The sequence below is a fragment of the Rana temporaria genome, chromosome 4 (genome assembly GCF_905171775.1).
Source record: "Rana temporaria chromosome 4, aRanTem1.1, whole genome shotgun sequence".
NCBI lineage: Eukaryota > Metazoa > Chordata > Amphibia > Anura > Ranidae > Rana > Rana temporaria.
In genome coordinates this window covers 175,053,146-175,071,753 of record NC_053492.1, presented here as the reverse complement: position 1 = coordinate 175,071,753, position 18,608 = coordinate 175,053,146, and the positions used below count along the sequence as shown (strand labels likewise).

General features: G+C 42.2%; 1 protein-coding gene across 1 annotated transcript in view; it reads right to left on the bottom strand.

Moving 5' to 3' along the window:
• The window catches only part of NAALADL2 (N-acetylated alpha-linked acidic dipeptidase like 2), a 1,143,792-nt gene that overhangs the window by 515,641 nt on the left and 609,543 nt on the right, over positions 1-18,608 (bottom strand). Inside the window, exon 5 of the mRNA XM_040349390.1 lies at positions 6,235-6,385. Coding sequence (XP_040205324.1) covers positions 6,235-6,385 — 151 coding nt within the window. The remainder of the gene's footprint in view (positions 1-6,234; positions 6,386-18,608) is intronic.

The following is an 18,608-nucleotide window of genomic DNA, read 5'->3' as shown; positions in this document are numbered from 1 at the left end:
AATCCTTTTGTCTTGGAGATGTTCTCCCTCCCCTCATTGTAAGCATTGCTTTGGGACATCCCATATAGTAATGAATGCCGCTCTGTGTCCCGTGATGTACGATAAAGAAAAAGAGATTTTTTAATACAGCTTACCTGTAAAATCTTTTTCTTGGAGTACATCACGGGACACAGAGCTCCCACCCCTCTTTTTTGAGGACCATTTTGGGAGGCATACTGCTTGCTACAAAACTGAGGTACTCCTCCTATGGGAGGGGGTTATATAGGGAGGGGCATTTCCTGTTTGAGATTGCCAGTGTCTACACCTGAAGGTACTCCATATAACCCATATAGTAATGAATGCCGCTCTGTGTCCCGTGATGTACTCCAAGAAAAAGATTTTACAGGTAAGCTGTATTAAAAAATCTCTTTTTTTTACAGTACACTATTAGGTCAGCACCACACTGTATTACAATTTTCTATATATATCTATATTATATATATCACCTTTATATTTTATTTTTATATAAATACACTTATTTTTTACGTCTAATTCATTTTTTTCTTGGAGCACTATTATTATTTATATTCACAGCACATTTTTATGAATTCATTTTTTTTAGCTATATAAGTGTATAACTTACTACATTTATGCACTATTTATTGCATTTAATTCATGCATCTTATTCACATTTTTTTTTCATTTTTAATATTTGGTTATTTAAATTTTACAAGCCAAATTATTAATATTAATTTTATTTTTCACATGTTTCACCAACATACTTTTTATATATTTATAGTGGCTGTTTTTTTGCTGACTATAAGGGAACGATAATAAAAAAAAAAATTTCACTTAAGGTGACTAATTTCCTTTTTTTTCCCTATATAATATATTTATTTATTCATTCGGTATAGCTTAATGTGTTTTTCACACATTGGACTTGGACCGTCATTCACTTATCTTACCACAAGATGGCCTATGAATTTGTGTTATGCAAAAGCCCTCCTTGGTTTTGCTTTCATGTTTTGCGTTCCAGTGTGGCCTCCATGGGCGGTCATTTAGCCCGTGACTCAGATCGAGGCTTGGTTTTAGCCTATATATATGTGTAGTGTCAGCACGTCGCCCGTGCCCCAGATGACGTCAACTTTTGACGAAACGTGCGTCGGGAAGGTAGCGTGCTGACGCAAGACGTTTCTTCGTTCCGTGTGGACGGGCGTTTGATAGAGCCGGCCGGCTTTTATCCATTTCTGTTTTTATCCTGTAAGTGTTAAACCTTTTTATATTAAAACAACTTAGTCAACATACTTCACCATGTGGGCAATATCATTCTTTCTATGTATCTACTGACCACATTACACCGGAGGACTCCAGGATATATCACCATCGCTCAGGATTTCAAAGGCCCTGGCTAGGGGTTTAGCCGCATGCTCGTATTGCTTTATGCTCTGGTAAGCCTCCCATCCATAGGGTGTTTTGGTGGTGGTGGTCCCTTGAGTCACAAATATCCTATATGTGCTGGTCCTGTTGTACTTCACCATTAAGTTTTTCTTGTGACACGCTGCAATCCTGTGGATCCGTGTTTGGGAAGTCTCAACATCCATCCCCTCTCATCCCCCTGCGAGGATCATCAAAAGGCCCTGGCTGGGGTTTGCAGCCGCAAGCCTTTTATTGCTTGCCATCCGGTAAGCCTCCATCCTTTTTTATTTAGTGGTGTCGGCCACCACACATGATTTCAACTTATGAACTTTTATTTAATATTGATGAACTTACTTTTAACCATTTCCATTGATACAAAGACTTTACTTTCAATCATGTGTTCTATTCCCTTTTAATTTTGGGGTCTTTGTAATCTTATTGTCATTTCAATGTCATCAATTTTTTCCCTTATCAACTGATTGTTTTGTTTAACTTATATTAATAGCGCAACGTTCCTTTTTTCCTTACTTGTATTGTGTTTGTATGACACTGTTGTGTTGCAGCTTAGTTAGGTATTTTTTAGTGCCTTAGCGCGGTATTTCTTCTCTTTGTCTCATATTCAGATAACCTTGATATTACAATATTATATAAACAGCATTATTATGTTTACAGACATTAATGCAAAAAATAAATAAAAAATGAACAGGTACATGTCTGACACAAAGCAACAATCTTGTATTTACTTCAAGAACTCCCAGGACACTTCACAGAATACCAGGTCAGATATAGTAAGATATTGAAAAAATGTACAATTATTTTCCCACTGAGCTGTCGAGATACTTCATGCTGTGAATATCTAACACCCTTGCCTGACAGACAAGAATGGCTTCAAATTTTATTCCATGCTCAGATGGCCTCAGGTTTTCCTGCAGCTTTAGTTGATTTTATAAAAAAAAATCAGGAGGATCCTGATACAACTAAGTTGCATTACATTAATATTTAATTAATGATCATGCCAAAATTAATACTTAGATATAGATAAGCCCTTGCAGATATAAATGCCAACAGTGCCTGGCCTTTTATAGTATCAACATGATTCTAACATCATTTTTTTGTCTGTAAGTAGCACAGTAAAAGAATTAGAAAATGGTTGTTTGCCTGTCTTAGATTCCTGATTTTTATCTGTACAATTAACAAAAACAAAGGGCCAGATTCACAGAAAAAGTACGCCAGAGTATCTGCTGATACTCCGGCGTACTTTCAAATTTGCCGCGTCGTATCTTTATTTTGAATTCTCAAACAAAGATACAACGGCATTTGGCTAAGATCCGACAGGCGTACGGCTTTGTACGCCTTCGGATCTTAGGATGCAATACTTCGGCGCCCACTGGGTGGAGTTTGCGTCGTTTTCCGCGTCGGGTATGCTAATTAGCTCTTTACAGCGATCCACGAAGGTACCCGCGGTCGTCGCATTCTCTTACGTCGTCGCTAGTCGGCTTTTCCCATCGTAAAGTTGCGAGTGCTATTTAGCTGGTGTAAAAATAGACAGGCCATGTTAAAGTATGGCCGTCATTCCCGCGTCGAATTTTAAATTATTTTTTTTTGCGTAAGACGTCCGGGAATAGGAAAGGACGTAACGCACGTCGCCGTTCAAAAAATTACGTCGGTGAGATGTCATTTTGCGCAAAGCACGGCGGGAAATTTCAAAACGGAGCATGCACAGTACGTTCGGCGTGGGAACGCGCCTAATTTAAATGATACAAGCCCCATTTGAATTAGGCGGGCTTACACTGGACGGCTTTACGCTACGCCGCCGCAAGTTTACAGGCAAGTGCTTTGTGAATCAAGCACTTGCGCTGAAAACTTGTGGCGGTGTAACGTAAATGACATACGTTACGCCGCCGCAAATGTATGTGAATCTGGCCCAAACAGTTTAGTAATCTTTGTACAATTCTCAAACAATCTTTTGTCATCTATACTTTTGAATAAGCAGTGCAATTGTTAGGTATTTTAAATGAGTCTTTTAAAATGCTCCTCATAAGGTAAAAATTAAGGATGAGCCGAACACCCCCGGTTCGTTTTGCACCAGAACTCGAACAGGCAAAAAAATAGTTTGAACATGTGAACACTGTTAAAGTCTATGGGATATGAACATGAAAAGCCAAAAGTGCTAATTTCAAAGGCCTATATGTGTTTAGGTATCTGGGTCCTGCCCAGGGGACATGTATCAATGCAAAAAAAAGTTTTAAAAAATGATTTTTTTTGGGGAGCAGTGATTTTAATCATGCTTAAAGTGAAACAATAAAAGTGAAATATTCCTTTAAATTTCATGCCTGGGGAAGTCTATAGTATGCCTGTAAAGTGGCACATTTTTCCCGTGTTTAGAAAATAAGATTTTGAAAGGAAAAAAAAGTATTTTAAAACTATTCGTGGCTGGAATGAATTGTCGGATGTCGGCAATACAAATAAAACTATTAAAAAAAAATGTCCAGCGATGTAAATCCATCTCACGCCAATGACCAAAAAATGACGACCGACGACGGTGGCATCAGATAGGGCGGGGTCATTTGGCCTTAAACTATATAACAGCTGTCACGGCGGGAGAAGCATCACTCGGCGGCCACCTCCCATGGAGGCGCAATTGTTGTGCCTTTGTTTTGGTTGTCGGCAAAAATGGATTTACATCGCTGGACAATTTTATGTTTTTATTTTTTAATAAAGGACTTGTCCCAAGCTGTCTCTTGTCTTTTTTACAATTTTTTACACTTTTTTAGTGAAATGGTAGGGGTTCAATGTACCCGTTACCAATTCACATAAGGGGCTGGGATCTGGGGGTCCCCTTGTTAAAGGGGGCTTCCATATTCTGATAAGCCCCTTGCCCGCAGACCCCCACAACCACCAGGCAAGGGTTGTGGGGATGAGGCCCTTGTCCCCATCAATATGGGGACCAGGTGCTTTGGGGGTCAGACCTCAAAGCATCCTCCCCATGTTGAGGGCATGTGGCCTGGTACGGTTCAGGAGGGGGGCGCTCTCTCATCCCCTCTTTTTTTCTGCAGCCTGCCAGGTTGCATGCTCGGATAAGGGTCTGGTAAGGATTTTTGGGGGACCCCTACGCCATTTATTTTTTCATTTTGGCGCAGGGTTCCCCTTAAAATCCATACCAGAAGTCTGGTATGGATTTTGAGGGGGGCCATGTGCAATTTTTTTTATTTGGTGCAGGGTTTCTCTCAATATGTATACCAGACCTGAAGGGTCTGTTATGGAATTTGGGAGGACCCACACTCATTTTTGTTTTTTAATTTTGGTTTGGGGTTCCCCTTAATATTCATACCAGACCCAAAGGGCCTGGTAATGGACTGCGGGGGAACCCATGCCATTTTTTTATCTGTATTGCAAAGACCCAACAATTCATTACAGCCGCGAGTAGTTTTAAATTACTTTTTTCCTTTAGAAATGTGATTTTGCTGCGGGATTGGTCTAACCATGGGGAAAAATGCACCACTTTACAGGAATACTATAGACACCCCCAGGCACGAAATTTAAAGGAATATTTCACTTTTATTGTTTCACTTTAAGCATTATTAAAATCACTGCTCCCGAAAAAAAAGGCAGTTTTTAAAACTTTTTTTGCATTGATACATGTCCCCTGGGGCAGGACCCGGCTCACCAAACACGTTTTACTTTATATGCACTTTACCTTGCATAAAAGCCTTTAAAATGAGCACTTTTGATTTTTCATGTTAATCTCCCATAGACTTTTAAATGGTGTTCCGCAGCTTTCAAATTTGCCGTGAACACTGCATAATGTTCGCTATTCGAAAAAAAGGGGAACACTCGAACACTTACGTTTGACTCAAACATTGGGCTCATTCCTAGTAAAAATATGAAAAAATCATGCAAATTTATTTATTATTATTTATTTTTTTAATCAGCATTCAGAAAGTTCCAAGTTAGCCACAATGAGAATTCCATATTTTACCTAAGCAGCAAGAGTGGACCTTTGAGTGAAGAGGTGGAAGAGGCATTGTGTGAAATTTGGAAAATGCTAAGTGTATGACCAATAAGCAGATGGGTTTTCAGAGCTCGGAGAGCTTGACAATAACCAAAAGGACATTGTTCAGTGGAAATGTTGAGAAAGGTTCTCTTACACATGTCCAATCTTTCAAAGACTGGTGTAAGGTCCAGTCCATAGTTCTCATTAGATGACAGATCCACTAGTACTTTCTAATGTCTGAAAAGCCAATGCCTCCCCTATGTTTAGAGAGCAGTATAAGAGCAAAGCTTAGTCTGAGTTTTCCCCTGCCATAAAAAAATGTAGTTACCGTGGTCTACAGGGAAAAGAAAAAAGCAGTGGGCAAAGAAATATAAATATTCTGAACTGTAAAAAGACAAGGTATAACTTTCAATTTGCATTTGCAGCTCTCCCAAACCAGAAAAAGCATGCTTTATCTCAGGCTTTCAGATCTTATTGGATTTGTACTAACAGTGGCTGGTAATTGTGCTAATAATGATCTGACAAGACAGATGGGAGTTGGATCCCCAGCTGGGTGATAGCATACTTTTTCTGAGATATTCGTTTTTATTTGGGTGAACATATGTAGACTCACAATCCATGACAAAGTTTGTCATATCTGGTGAGTTCTACACTAAGCTTTACAAATATGTTTAACTATGCCAACCATTTATTTTGTGTTATCGAACATACCTTAATTATTGGGCTTTGTTTAGTAGAATTGCATCATGTTTTACTGGGAAAATTTACATTAAAAAAGGTGGTAATGGAAAAAAAAATACTATCAAGACTGTAATGCATTAATAATTTTAAGTTTAAAAACGTACCTGTTTTTGAAGACTCTGTGATAAATTGGTTTATGTCATATTTCAAGGACACCATAAATGATTTGTCTTTTGTATTTATCCCCTCTGGTAGATCACATGGGTCAAGGTAAATAAGAACTCCTCCAAACCCAATATCTTCTAACAAAGAAAGCTAGGAAGAAAACAAATGAAGCAGTAACTTAAAGTTGATGTAAATTAAATGACATGTAGCTTGTTAAAGCACTGTGAATTAGAAACAATTAGCATTTAAAAAAATAAAAACACTTTTTCTTTCTTTTTTTTATAATTTCTTGCATTTCAGTGCTGCTAGTTTCCTGGGACTTCTTTTTCATCTACTTCCTATCTACAGACAATATTTTCATGGCATTCAAAAATGTGGGTTAATCAGGAAAGAATGCAAGCCTTAAAATATATTTTCTATAATCCATAATATACATAACACCAGGGTTTCCCTTGTCATACAGCTTTCATAATTGACAAGAGGGAGTTCAGTCCATGCTTAGAATTTATACTATATAATCATTGAAAAATGTAAGTGTTAAATAAAAAGGTGCTGCACCAAAAATCAGTGTAAAACGAATGAAAAATAATAATTTAAAAAAGACACTACATATTGAATCACTAAAAATGCAAAGAGTGAGAGTGACATATGCAAATACATTAATTGTAAACCTTTTATAATCATATATAGATGTGTATTCATAAATTGCTTCACTTTACAAATGTGCACAAATACTCCAAACAGTAAGTGATGAAAAGATCAAATCAATTCCAAATCTAATTAGATGATTTCACTCTAATACCTTGTTAAGTTTTAAACGCTGTGCTTCAAATTATATTTGTGACTTTTTCACCCAAAGTGACAACAAAATGCACTCACCAGATAGCTCTGGCCTGCAAGTGACCTTTAAGCATGAAATAGCTCCTCAATCCCTGGAAAACTTTCAACGATCTCCTTCCAAATGACTGTTCACATGTGTGGTGACTGTGATTGCATGAACCAGGAAACCACCAGCTCCAATCCTTTGTATATGTCCTCCGCTCCAAACATCTACATCAGATAGCTGTGGCCAGCAGGTGACCTTTAAGCATGAAATAGCTCCTCAATCCCTGGAAAGCTTTCAACAATCTCCTTCCGATCAATTGTTCACATGTGTGATGACTGTGAATGCATAAACCAGGAATATATCATTCGAAGCACAGTGTTTAAAACTTCACATGGTGTTGGAGCAGAATCATCTAAATAGATTTGGAATTGATTTGGACTTTTTATCACTTACTGTTTGGAGTATTTGTGCATATGTGTAAAGTGAATTTATGAATACACATCTATATATGATTATATAAGGTTTACACATAGTTTATTTGCATAGGTCACTCTTTGCATTTTTAGTGAGCTTAGTTTAGTTTCAATAGGTAGCACACTTTTTTACACATTAAAGTGTACCTTGAGCTACAGAAACAATCCTCTTAGAATAGGAAAGTAAAATCCATACATATATAATGTATAAACCAAAGGGATTAAATTTCAGAGACACAAAAGTCTTGCTAGGTGTATAAATATGTTCCAGTGATGATGTGTAAAATATTTTCTTGATCCAGGAGTGTCTCATACTTACTACAATCTCCAATATCAAACCAACAATCCTGACCCCTAAAAAACCCAATACACAGACCACAAAACTACTGGTGCAGTAACTGCTGTTATCACCATCTCTCCCTCTGAACTCCAAAATCTCCCAGGTATGGTAAAATGTATTACCATGCACTAGTCATGCCAGTAAAATTGAAAGAGACTCCTGTACCATCGATTATTAATTACTGGTCTAATCCTCATCAGTTGGATGGACACCCCAAAAATATATTTCCTAGCTCTAATTCCATTGCAGAGTACAACTGCACTTGTGAATTAACAGTCTTGGCAGATGACAAAAAATAGCCCCTCTGATACCTCTGTGGTGTATCCTTCATGGGTGCAATGTATGCGGTGAACACAGGTCCTTGGGGAGACAACCCCACACCATAATACCCCCTCCACCAAATGATTTGGACCAGTGCATAAAGTCCATAAAACCACTGATGAGAAAGTTTGAGGTGAAGGAATTTCACTGGCCATTGCTGGAAATTGGGTGCCAGTCTGTTGGGGGGAAGGTCCCTGTTTCCAGGAAGAGAGGACTGTTATTGGCCACTACTAAGGCTAATTACAATCCTGTCAGTCCACCTACTGAACCCAAGAAAAGTAAGAAGAGAGCCTGCACTAAGAAATGAAATACCATAAGTCCAGGGATAGTAGTAAGGAGTGAGGGGTTGGGGGGGGCGGTGTTGTGTGGCTGTACTGTGGGATAGAGAGACACTTACTACTCTGATCTATGTGCCACTTACTATCGCCCTCTGAATTCTGCATCACTTACTCCTGACCCCTGAACTCCACATCATCTATTACTAACCCCTGAACTCTGCCTCACTTACTAATGAACCTCTACATGGTCAATATTCATGCAAAATAAAAACAACACCCATGTTGTGCCATGACTTGCTGTGTATAGTGCCTTGAAAAATAATTCATACACCTTGAAATTTTCCACATTTTGTCATGTTACAACCAAAAACATAAATGTATTTAATTGTGATTTTATGTGATAGACCAACACAAAGTTAAACAGAATTATGAAGTGGAAGGAACATGATAAATGGTTTACCATAATTTTTTTACAAACAAATGTGTGAAAAGTGAGGCGTGAATTTGTATTCAGCCCCCTTCACTCTGATACCCCTAACTAAAATCTAGTGGAACCAATTGTCTTCAGAAGTCACCTGATTAGTAAATAGAGTCCACCTGTGTGTAATTTAATCTCAGTATAAATACAGCTGTTCTGTGAAGCCATCAGAGGTTTGTTAGAGAACCTTAGAAAACAAACAGCAGGTCAGGGATAAAGCTGTGGAGAAGTTTAAAGCTGGCTTAAGTTATAAGAAAATATCCCAAACTTTGAACATCTCACAGAGCACTGTTCAATCCATCATCTGAAAATGGAAAGAGCATGGCACAACTGCAAACCTACCAAGACATGGCCGTCCACCTAAACTGACAGGCCGGGCAAGGAGAGCATTCATCAGAGAAGCAGCCAAGAGGCCCATGGTAACTCTGGAGGAGCTGCTGAGATCCACAGCTCAGGTGGGAAAATCTGTCCACAGGACAAATATTAGTCATGCACTCCACAAATCTGGCCATTATGGAAGAGTGTCAAGAACAAAGCCACTGTTGAAAGACAGCCATAAGAAGTTTTTTTAAAGTTTGCAGGGACACAGCAAACATGTGGAAGCAGGTGCTCTGGTCAGAGAAAATTACACTTTTTGGTCTAAAAGCAAAATGCTATATGTGGCAGAAATCTACCACTACACATCACCCTAAACACACCATCCCCACCATAAAACACGGTGGTGGGGATGATTTTCTTCTGCAGGGGCAGGGAAGCTGGTCAGAGTTAATGGGGAGATGAAAAGAGCCAAATACAGGGCAATCTTAGAAGAGAACCTGTAAATTGCTGTTCACAGACGCTCTCCATCCAATCTGACCGAGTTTGGGCTATTTTGCCAGGAAGAATGGGCAAACATGTCACTCTCTAGATGTGCAATGCTGGTAGAGACATCCCCAAACAGATTTGAAGCTGTAATTTCAGCAAACGTACAAAGTATTGACTCAGGGTAATGGGTAAGCCAACTTAATATTGAACCCTACAGACTGATGCCCCGTACACACGTCCAGGTTTTCCGATGGGAAAACTGCGAGGAGAGCTTTTGGCCGGGAATCCCAGCTGTGTGTATGCTCCCTTGCTGTTTTTTTCAATGGGAAAACTGCCAAACCTGCCGGACAAAAAAAAGAGAACCAGCTCTCTTTTTCCCGCCAGGATTCCCGATTTACTTTTTTCTGTCAGAGAACCCGGCCGTGTGTAGCAGAAACTGGCCATTTTCGTCAGTTTTCCTGTGGGGAAAAGCTTCAATGGAGCATAAACACGGATTCGCGAGGATTCACGAGGAAAATCTATCATCTGAGTTTTCCCGACGGGAAAACCGATTGTCTGTACGGGGGAAAAGTAGAGAGCAGGTTCTCGGTTTTCCCCTTTGGGATTTCCGTCGGATCTTTTCCCATCGGGAATCCCGGTTGTGTGTACTAGGCATAAGACTGGGATGCCATTAAAGTTTATGTGCGTGTAAAGGCAGGCATCCCAATACTTTTGGTAATATAGTGTATATGTATTGTGACAGGAAGTCAGGTAAATCTGGGGGTGTTGTCACAGACGGGAGATACATTTCTGCCTTGTTTAGAAAATTCACCAATTACTATCAGGTGTCGGCTGCAGAGGTAGCCAGAAAGGTTTAAGGACGTTGGATAGCTTCAGCTGTTCAGAATGAGAAAATTAAGGCCTCTATATGTTGTCCAGAGGATTACTACTGAATGCTGCATCCTGAGGCTTGTTGAGTTAAGGAGAGCAGTGAGCTGAGGAAGACTTCTGAGGGTGAAGTGCTTGTTGAACTTTTTGCTGTGTGATTAGAAAATCAAAAAGGCTATTGTTTTCTGCTGGAAGACCAGCAGTGTCTGCCCAGCAGTAGGCTGTGCCAGACTCCATAGGTAGGTTCCTGTGTTGTGAAGGTAGACGGCCCAAGTGGCCAGGGTTTATTTTATGTCTTGTTTTGTTTATGCTGTTTGGATGCTTGCACTTGTTTACAGCAATATGGAAGAATAAACCATAACCCTTGTTTTTTCAATCACCCACGGCTGCCTCTCTGTATAATTCAGTGTGTAGTGAACCCACTCAGGAGGTCACACACCCCTGTTACCGAGCTAACCCCTTACAGTATATATATATATATGTCAGGTCACCCGTAGCCAGGTGACGAGTGCACCCCGTTGGGGTCAGGGATGCACTACAGGGTGGTGAACCCTATGGCCGACTACTGCTAGCAGAGACGAAGCGTGAACTTAAGATCACCCAGGGAGCGGAGTCTAAGACCCAGTTTTGTATTCACCAGAGCCTTTGATGGTAAGGATGGTCTTGGCCGCAACTGGGTCCAGGTCGCATCCCCGAGATTCCTTAAGTCACACTCCGCAGGGAGAAAGGGAAAGCAGTCAGCAGGACAAACAGTGGTGATGGGCAAGCCGAGGTCAGGGCAACAGGCAGACAAGGATAACCGTGGGACATGCAAATAGTCAGGGGCACAGGCAGACAAGGAAGTCGGGAACAAGCCGAAACGGTACACGGAAAGATGATCGAAGCACTCTGCAAACAGGAACTAGCAAACTACACTGCAGACAGGAACTAAGCATAGGAACACTGTTGAACAGCACTGCAGACCTGTAGAGCAACGGTTAATATAGGCTTCCTGGGATGGACTAGGGTGGAGCCATACAGGAAGAGGAAGTGATAAAAAGGGGAACCAGAGCAGGGTCAGCCTCTAATGAACACATGGAGATCAGGTAAGCAGACAGGCTTGTTGCATATTCATGACAGTACCCTCCCTCTTAAGGCCCCTCCCCCTCCCCAGCCTGGAGCCAGGGCTAAAGGGGAATCCCAGAAGAAACCTCTTTAACAAATGGGGCGCAAAGATCTCAGATACAGAAATCCAAGACGCCTCCTCAGGACCAAATCCTCTCCAAAGCACAAGGTACTGAGGAATGCCTCTGCAGAGACGAGAATCCAGAACTTGAGTATCCTCGTTGACCAGAACTGAAGTAGGGACAGGAGGAGAAGATTTATTGAGGACCAAAGGCCTTTTAGGAATAAGTAAAGGCATGAGAGGGTCAACAGGAATCTGAGGAGGATCAAGCAGACCCTTAAAGATGAACTGGGGATTAAGCACAGGACCATCAGACTGGGCAGAGGTCAGAGGAACCGTGAAGTCAGGTTGGTTAGAAGGTGACAGGGCACAGGAGTCAAGCTGGATAGCAGGGAAACCAGCAGAATGCAGAGAGCCCTGAAAACAAGGTAGAAAACCCCATTTGGCCGAATGAGGCAATCTATCCAAAGGATGGATTGAGCCCCTTAGACAGGTTGCAGGAGGGCCTGAACAAGAAAAGGTAGGAGGCTCACTGGGCATGGGCTGACCTGGCATAGCTGATGCAGAGGCCGATTGAATAGCATAGTCAGGTGTAGTGATTACCCGAATCGCATCACAAGGCGTAGTGACTGCAGAACTCGCAGACCAGTTAGCCTGGCTGTGCGTTTTAGGGACAGACAACGGTAAACTGGAGTGAATGATTGGCTCAGGTTCACAGACGGGCTCCTCATCCAGAGTGCTACATTGGCTAGAAAGTGCATCAGCCTGACTATTGCAGGACACATTCCGGACACCACTACATGTGGTAGGACGAGCAAAAGATACTGGAATGGTGGCAACAGGAAGTTTCTCTTTTGGGGCAACCTTGGGTAGGCAAGACGTGGAACAGGAGGGACCCCAAGCCAGGATCTGTCCGGCAGTCCAGTCAATGTGAGGAGAATGAAGTCTTAACCAAGGAAGACCCAAAACGATAGGAGCTGAGGCCTTAGGTAGAACAAGGAAGGATATCCACTCCTGGTGAAGTGTGCCTATCGACATCTTAACAGGGGCTGTCTGGAAGCGAATAGGACCCCCCGGGAGAACAGTGCCATCAATCGCCGAGACCACCAATGGTGTGGTGAGGGGCAAAAGGGTAAGTCTCATGGACGATGCGATTTCCCAGTCCATGAAATTGCCAGCGGCTCCGGAATCCAGATATGCCGAGACCGAATGAGAAGAAGCACCAAAATGAAGGGACACAGGAAGAAAAAGACAAGAAGGTGAAGGAGATATTTATGGATCCAATACTCCACCTTCCAGATGTATAGAACCCAAGCGTTTCTCGGGGCAAAGAGGGCAAGTGTCACGAAAATGACTTTTGCCCCCACAGTATAGACATAGGCCTAGAGTTCTGCGCCTGGCACGTTCCTCAGGGGATAGCCTGGTCCGACCCAGCTGCATGGGTTCCTCAGTTGGCAAGGGATGCTCCACGGGTCGAAGAGAGGGGAGCTCAGGCTGACTAAGGGCCAAGGGATGTTGGTGTCGCTTTTCTAGGGTCCTTTCCTGAAAGCGAATATCGATCTGATTACACAAGGAGATCACTCCGTCCAGATCAGTGGGGATGGTTCTTCCTGCTAGTTCATCCTTCACTCTATCAGATAGGCCATGCAAAAAGGTTGCGACTAAGGCCTCATTGTTCCAGCTCAGTTCAGCTGAGTGGATACGGAACTGAAGAGCATATTGTCCCACTGAACGTGATTCTTGGCGGAGACGTAAAAGGGCGCTGGCTGCTGAAGAGACACGAGCCGGTTCTTCAAATATATTCCGAAAAAGTTTCAAGAAAACAGGCAGGCTAGAAACCACTGGATCATTCAATTCCCACAGAGGGGCAGCCCAGGCTAAGGCTTCCCCGGAGAGGAGAGAAATGATATAGGCTATCTTGGCCCGATCAGACAAGAAGTACTGGGGCAGGAGCTCAAAATGAATAGTGCATTGGCTAAGGAATCCCCTGCAGGCTTTGGAGTCTCCAGAAAAACGGATTGGAGGTGATAGCTTCAGTGAATGCGACTCTGCGACTGGTGCAACAGGTGCAGCTGCTGGTTGTACTTGGGGTTGCGGATTCGGGGTTCCCAGCGAGGTCTGAAGCTGATCAAAGCGGGAAGCCAGATCCTGAAGGAAACGCATCACCTGATCCTGATTAGCTTCATGCGTCTCGAGTCTGCGAACAATGCACTGTAATGGATCATCTGCGGGGAGCGGCATGTCGGCCGGATTCATGGCTGTTCAAACTGTCAGGTCACCCGTAGCCAGGTGACGAGTGCACCCCGTTGGGGTCAGGGATGCACTACAGGGTGGTGAACCCTATGGCCGACTACTGCTAGCAGAGACGAAGCGTGAACTTAAGATCACCCAGGGAGAGGAGTCTAAGACCCAGTTTTGTATTCACCAGAGCCTTTGATGGTAAGGATGGTCTTGGCCGCAACTGGGTCCAGGTCGCATCCCCGAGATTCCTTAAGTCACACTCCGCAGGGAGAAAGGGAAAGCAGTCAGCAGGACAAACAGTGGTGATGGGCAAGCCGAGGTCAGGGCAACAGGCAGACAAGGATAACCGTGGGACATGCAAATAGTCAGGGGCACAGGCAGACAAGGAAGTCGGGAACAAGCCGAAACGGTACACAGAAAGATGATCGAAGCACTCTGCAAACAGGAACTAGCAAACTACACTGCAGACAGGAACTAAGCATAGGAACACTGTTGAACAGCACTACAGACCTGTAGAGCAACGGTTAATATAGGCTTCCTGGGATGGACTAGGGTGGAGCCATACAGGAAGTGATAAAAAGGGGAACCAGAGCAGGGTCAGCCTCTAATGAACACATGGACATCAGGTAAGCAGACAGGCTTGTTGCATATTCATGACAATATATATATATATATATATATATATATATATATATATATATATATATATATATATATATATACATACACACACACACAGTATATACAGTATAAACTGTATATATTTATATACGGTTTCTTAACCACTTCAGCCTGGGAAGAATTTGCCCCCTTTCCGACTAGAGTACTATTTGAGATTCAGCACTGAGTCGGTTTAACTGACAATTGCATGGTCGTGCGATGTGGTACCCAAATAAAATTGATGTCCTTTTTTTCCCACAAATAGAGCTTTCTTTTGGTGGTATTTAATTACCTCTGCGTTTTTTTATTGTTTACGCTATAAACATAGAAAGAGCAACAATTTTGAAAAAAAGGCTATATTTTTTACTTTTTGCTATATTAACCACTTAAGCCCCGGACCATATTGCTGCCTAAAGACCCAAGGGGTTTTTACAGTTCGGGACTGCGTCGCTTTAACAGACAATTGCGCGGTTGTGCAACGTGGCTCCCAAACAAAATTGGCGTCCTTTTTCCCCCACAAATAGAGCTTTCTTTTGGTGGTATTTGATCACCTCTGCGGTTTTTATTTTTTGCGCTATAAACAAAAATAGAGCGACAATTTTGAAAAAAATTCAATATTTTTTACTTTTTGGTATAATAAATATCCCCCAAAAACATATATAATTTTTTTTTCCCTCAGTTTAGGCCGATACGTATTCTTCTACCTATTTTTGGTAAAAAAATCGCAATAATCGTTTATCGGTTGGTTTGCGCAAAATTTATAGCGTTTACAAAATAGGGGATAGTTTTTTTGCATTTTTATTTATTTATTTTTTTTTTACTACTAATGGCGGCGATCAGCGATTTTTTTCGTGACTGCGACATTATGGCGGACACTTCGGACAATTTTGACACATTTTTGGGACCATTGTCATTTTCACAGCAAAAAATGCATTTAAATTGCATTCTTTATTGTGAAAATGACAGTTGCAGTTTGGGAGTTAAACACAGGGGGCGCTGTAACATTTAGTGTTCACTTTGTGTGTGTTTACTAGTGTAGGGGGGTGTGGCTGTAGGAATGACATCATCGATCGGGTCTTCCCTATAAAGGGAATCACCCGATCGATGCGCCGCCACAGTGAAGCACGGGGAAGCCGTGTTTACACGCGGCTCTCCCCGTTCTTCAGCTCCGGGGAGCGATCGCGACGGCGCGGCTAAAAACAAATAGCCGCGCCATCGTCCCGGATCGCTCCCCGAGCGGACCGGACCTCCGCATGTACCAGGGGGGGTCCCGATCGGACCCCCCACCCACATCTAGCAGAGGACGTACAGGTACGTACAGGTGCCTGTCCGTGCCATTCTGCTGACGTATATGTACATGAGGAGGTCGGGAAGTGGATAATTATCCCCAAAAAATATATAAAAAAACGAATTTATTTCTCAGTTTAGGCCAATATGTATTCTTCTATGTATTTTTGGTAAAAAAAAAACTACAATAAGCATATATTGATTGGTTTGTGCAAAAGTTATAGGGTCTACATAATAGGGAATAATTTTATGGCATTATTTTTAATAATTTTGTTTTACTAGTAATGGTAGCGATCTGTGATTTTTATCGTGACTGCAAAATAATGGCAAAGACATTGGACATTTTTGATGCTATTTTGGGACCATTGTCATTTATACAGCGATCAGTGCTATAAAAATTCACTCCTTACTGTGTAAATGACACTGGCAGGGAAGGGGTTAACCACTAGGGGGCGAGGACAGGGTTACGTGTGTCCTAGGGAGTGATTCTAACTGTGGGGGGCTGGGCTACCAGTGACATAACATTGACCACTGCTCCCGATGACATGGAGCAGTAGATCAGTGTCCTGTCACTATGCAGAACAGGGAAATGCCTTGTTTACACAGGCATCCCCCTGTTCTGCAGCTCCGTGACACGATCGTGGGACACTGGTGGACATCGAGTCTGTGGGTCCCTTGGGCACAGTCACGGTACATTGCTTTGCCCAGCCAAGCCATTCTGCCAACGTATAAGTGCATTAAGTGGTTAGATGAACTGTTAGTTACTTACAATGGGAAAAATTATTATTTGATCTCCTGCAGATTTTGGAAATTTGCTCACTTACAAAGAAACAAATAATCTATATTTTTTATCATAAGTGTATTCTCAATGATAGAGAATATCAACCAAAAATCTAGAAACAAATACATGATACAAATGATATAAACTGAGTTGCAGTTCAGTGAGTAAAAAAAGTTTTTGATCCCTAAGCAAAACATGACTAATGCCACATACACACGATCGGAAATTCCGTCAAGAAAACCATGGATTTTTTTCAGACGGAATTTTCGCTCAAACTTGTGTTGCATACACACGGTCACACACAATTCTGGCTGTCAAGAACGCAGTGACATACAACACTACAACAAGCTGAGAAAAACTAAGTTCAATGCTTCCAAGCATGCGTCGACTTGATTCCGAGCATGCATGTTTTTTTTTGCACGTCAGAATTGCATACAGATGATCGGAAATTTCCGCCAAGAACATTTCCAGTCGGAAAATTTGAGAACCAGCTGTCAAATTTTTGCTGTCGGAAATTCCAACATAAAAAGTCCGATGTGGCCTACACATGGTCAGAATTTCCGAACCATAGCTCACATCAAACTTTTCTTTTCGGAAATTCTGATCGTGTGTACGTGGCATTAGTACTTGGTGGAAAAACCCCTGTTGGCAAGCACAATGAAATGTAAGACATTTCCTGTAGTTGGTGACCAGGTTTGCACAAGTCTCAGGGGGGATTTTGTTGCACTCTTTTTTGAAGATCTTCTCGAAATTCTTAAGGTTTCATGACTGTCGCTTAGCAACTTGAAGTTTCAGCTCCCTCTATACATTTTCTATGTGATTTAGGCCTGGAGATTGGCTAGGTCACTTAATGTGCTTCTTCTTGTGCGACTCCTTTGTTGCCTTGGCGATATGTTTTGGGTCATTGTCATGCTGGAATACCCATCCACGACCCATCTTCAGTGTTCTGGATGAGGGAAGATGGTTCTCATCCAACATTGTACAATACATGGCCCGTTCTATTGGCCCCTCAATGCGGAAAAGTTTAACTGTGCCTTTAGCAGAGAAACAGCTCCAAAGCATAATATTTCCATCTCCATGCTTGACTGTAGGGATGGTGTTCTTAGGGTCATAGTCAGAATTTGTCTCCCTCCAAACATGGCGAGTCAAGTTACTGCCAAAGAGTTAAATTTTGGTCTCATCTGACCACAGTACTTTCTCCCAATCCTTCTCTGAATCATTTCGATGTTCATTGGCAAACTTCAGACAGGCCTGTACATGTGGCAAGGAAGGGACTCGCCGTGTTTGGAGGAAGAAAAATGCTGACTTTGACCCTAAAAATATTATGCATTGGGGCTGTTTCTCTGCTTAAGGTACAGGCCGACTTTGCCACCGTGAGGGGCCAATGGAGAGGGCCATGTATTGTAAAATCTTGAAGAAGAACCTTCTTCCCTCAGCTAGAACACTGAAGATGGGTCATGGATGGGTCTTCCTGTATTACAATGACCCAAAACATACCGCCAATTCAACAAAAGAGTGACTGATGGCCAACTCAACGAGCCGCTGAGAGGCTGAGACAGCTGCTCCCTACCCCTCCACAGCTCAGCACTCTAATGAATGTGGAGGAGCAGAGCCGGAGAGATGCTGATTGACAAACAGCAGCTCTCTATTTAGGGAGCCACGAGAACCGAGCCATTGGCTGGGTTTCATTCCTCAGTTCTCAGTGCAGAGGCAGCATCAAACCAATGCTGCACCTACCTAGGTAAGTATAAAGATGCAATATCCCTCAAACCCACACTTCTCTTTTAAGGATTTAGAGGAGAGCTGTAATGAAAAGTGGACCAAAATCCCTCCTGAGATGTGTGCAAACCTG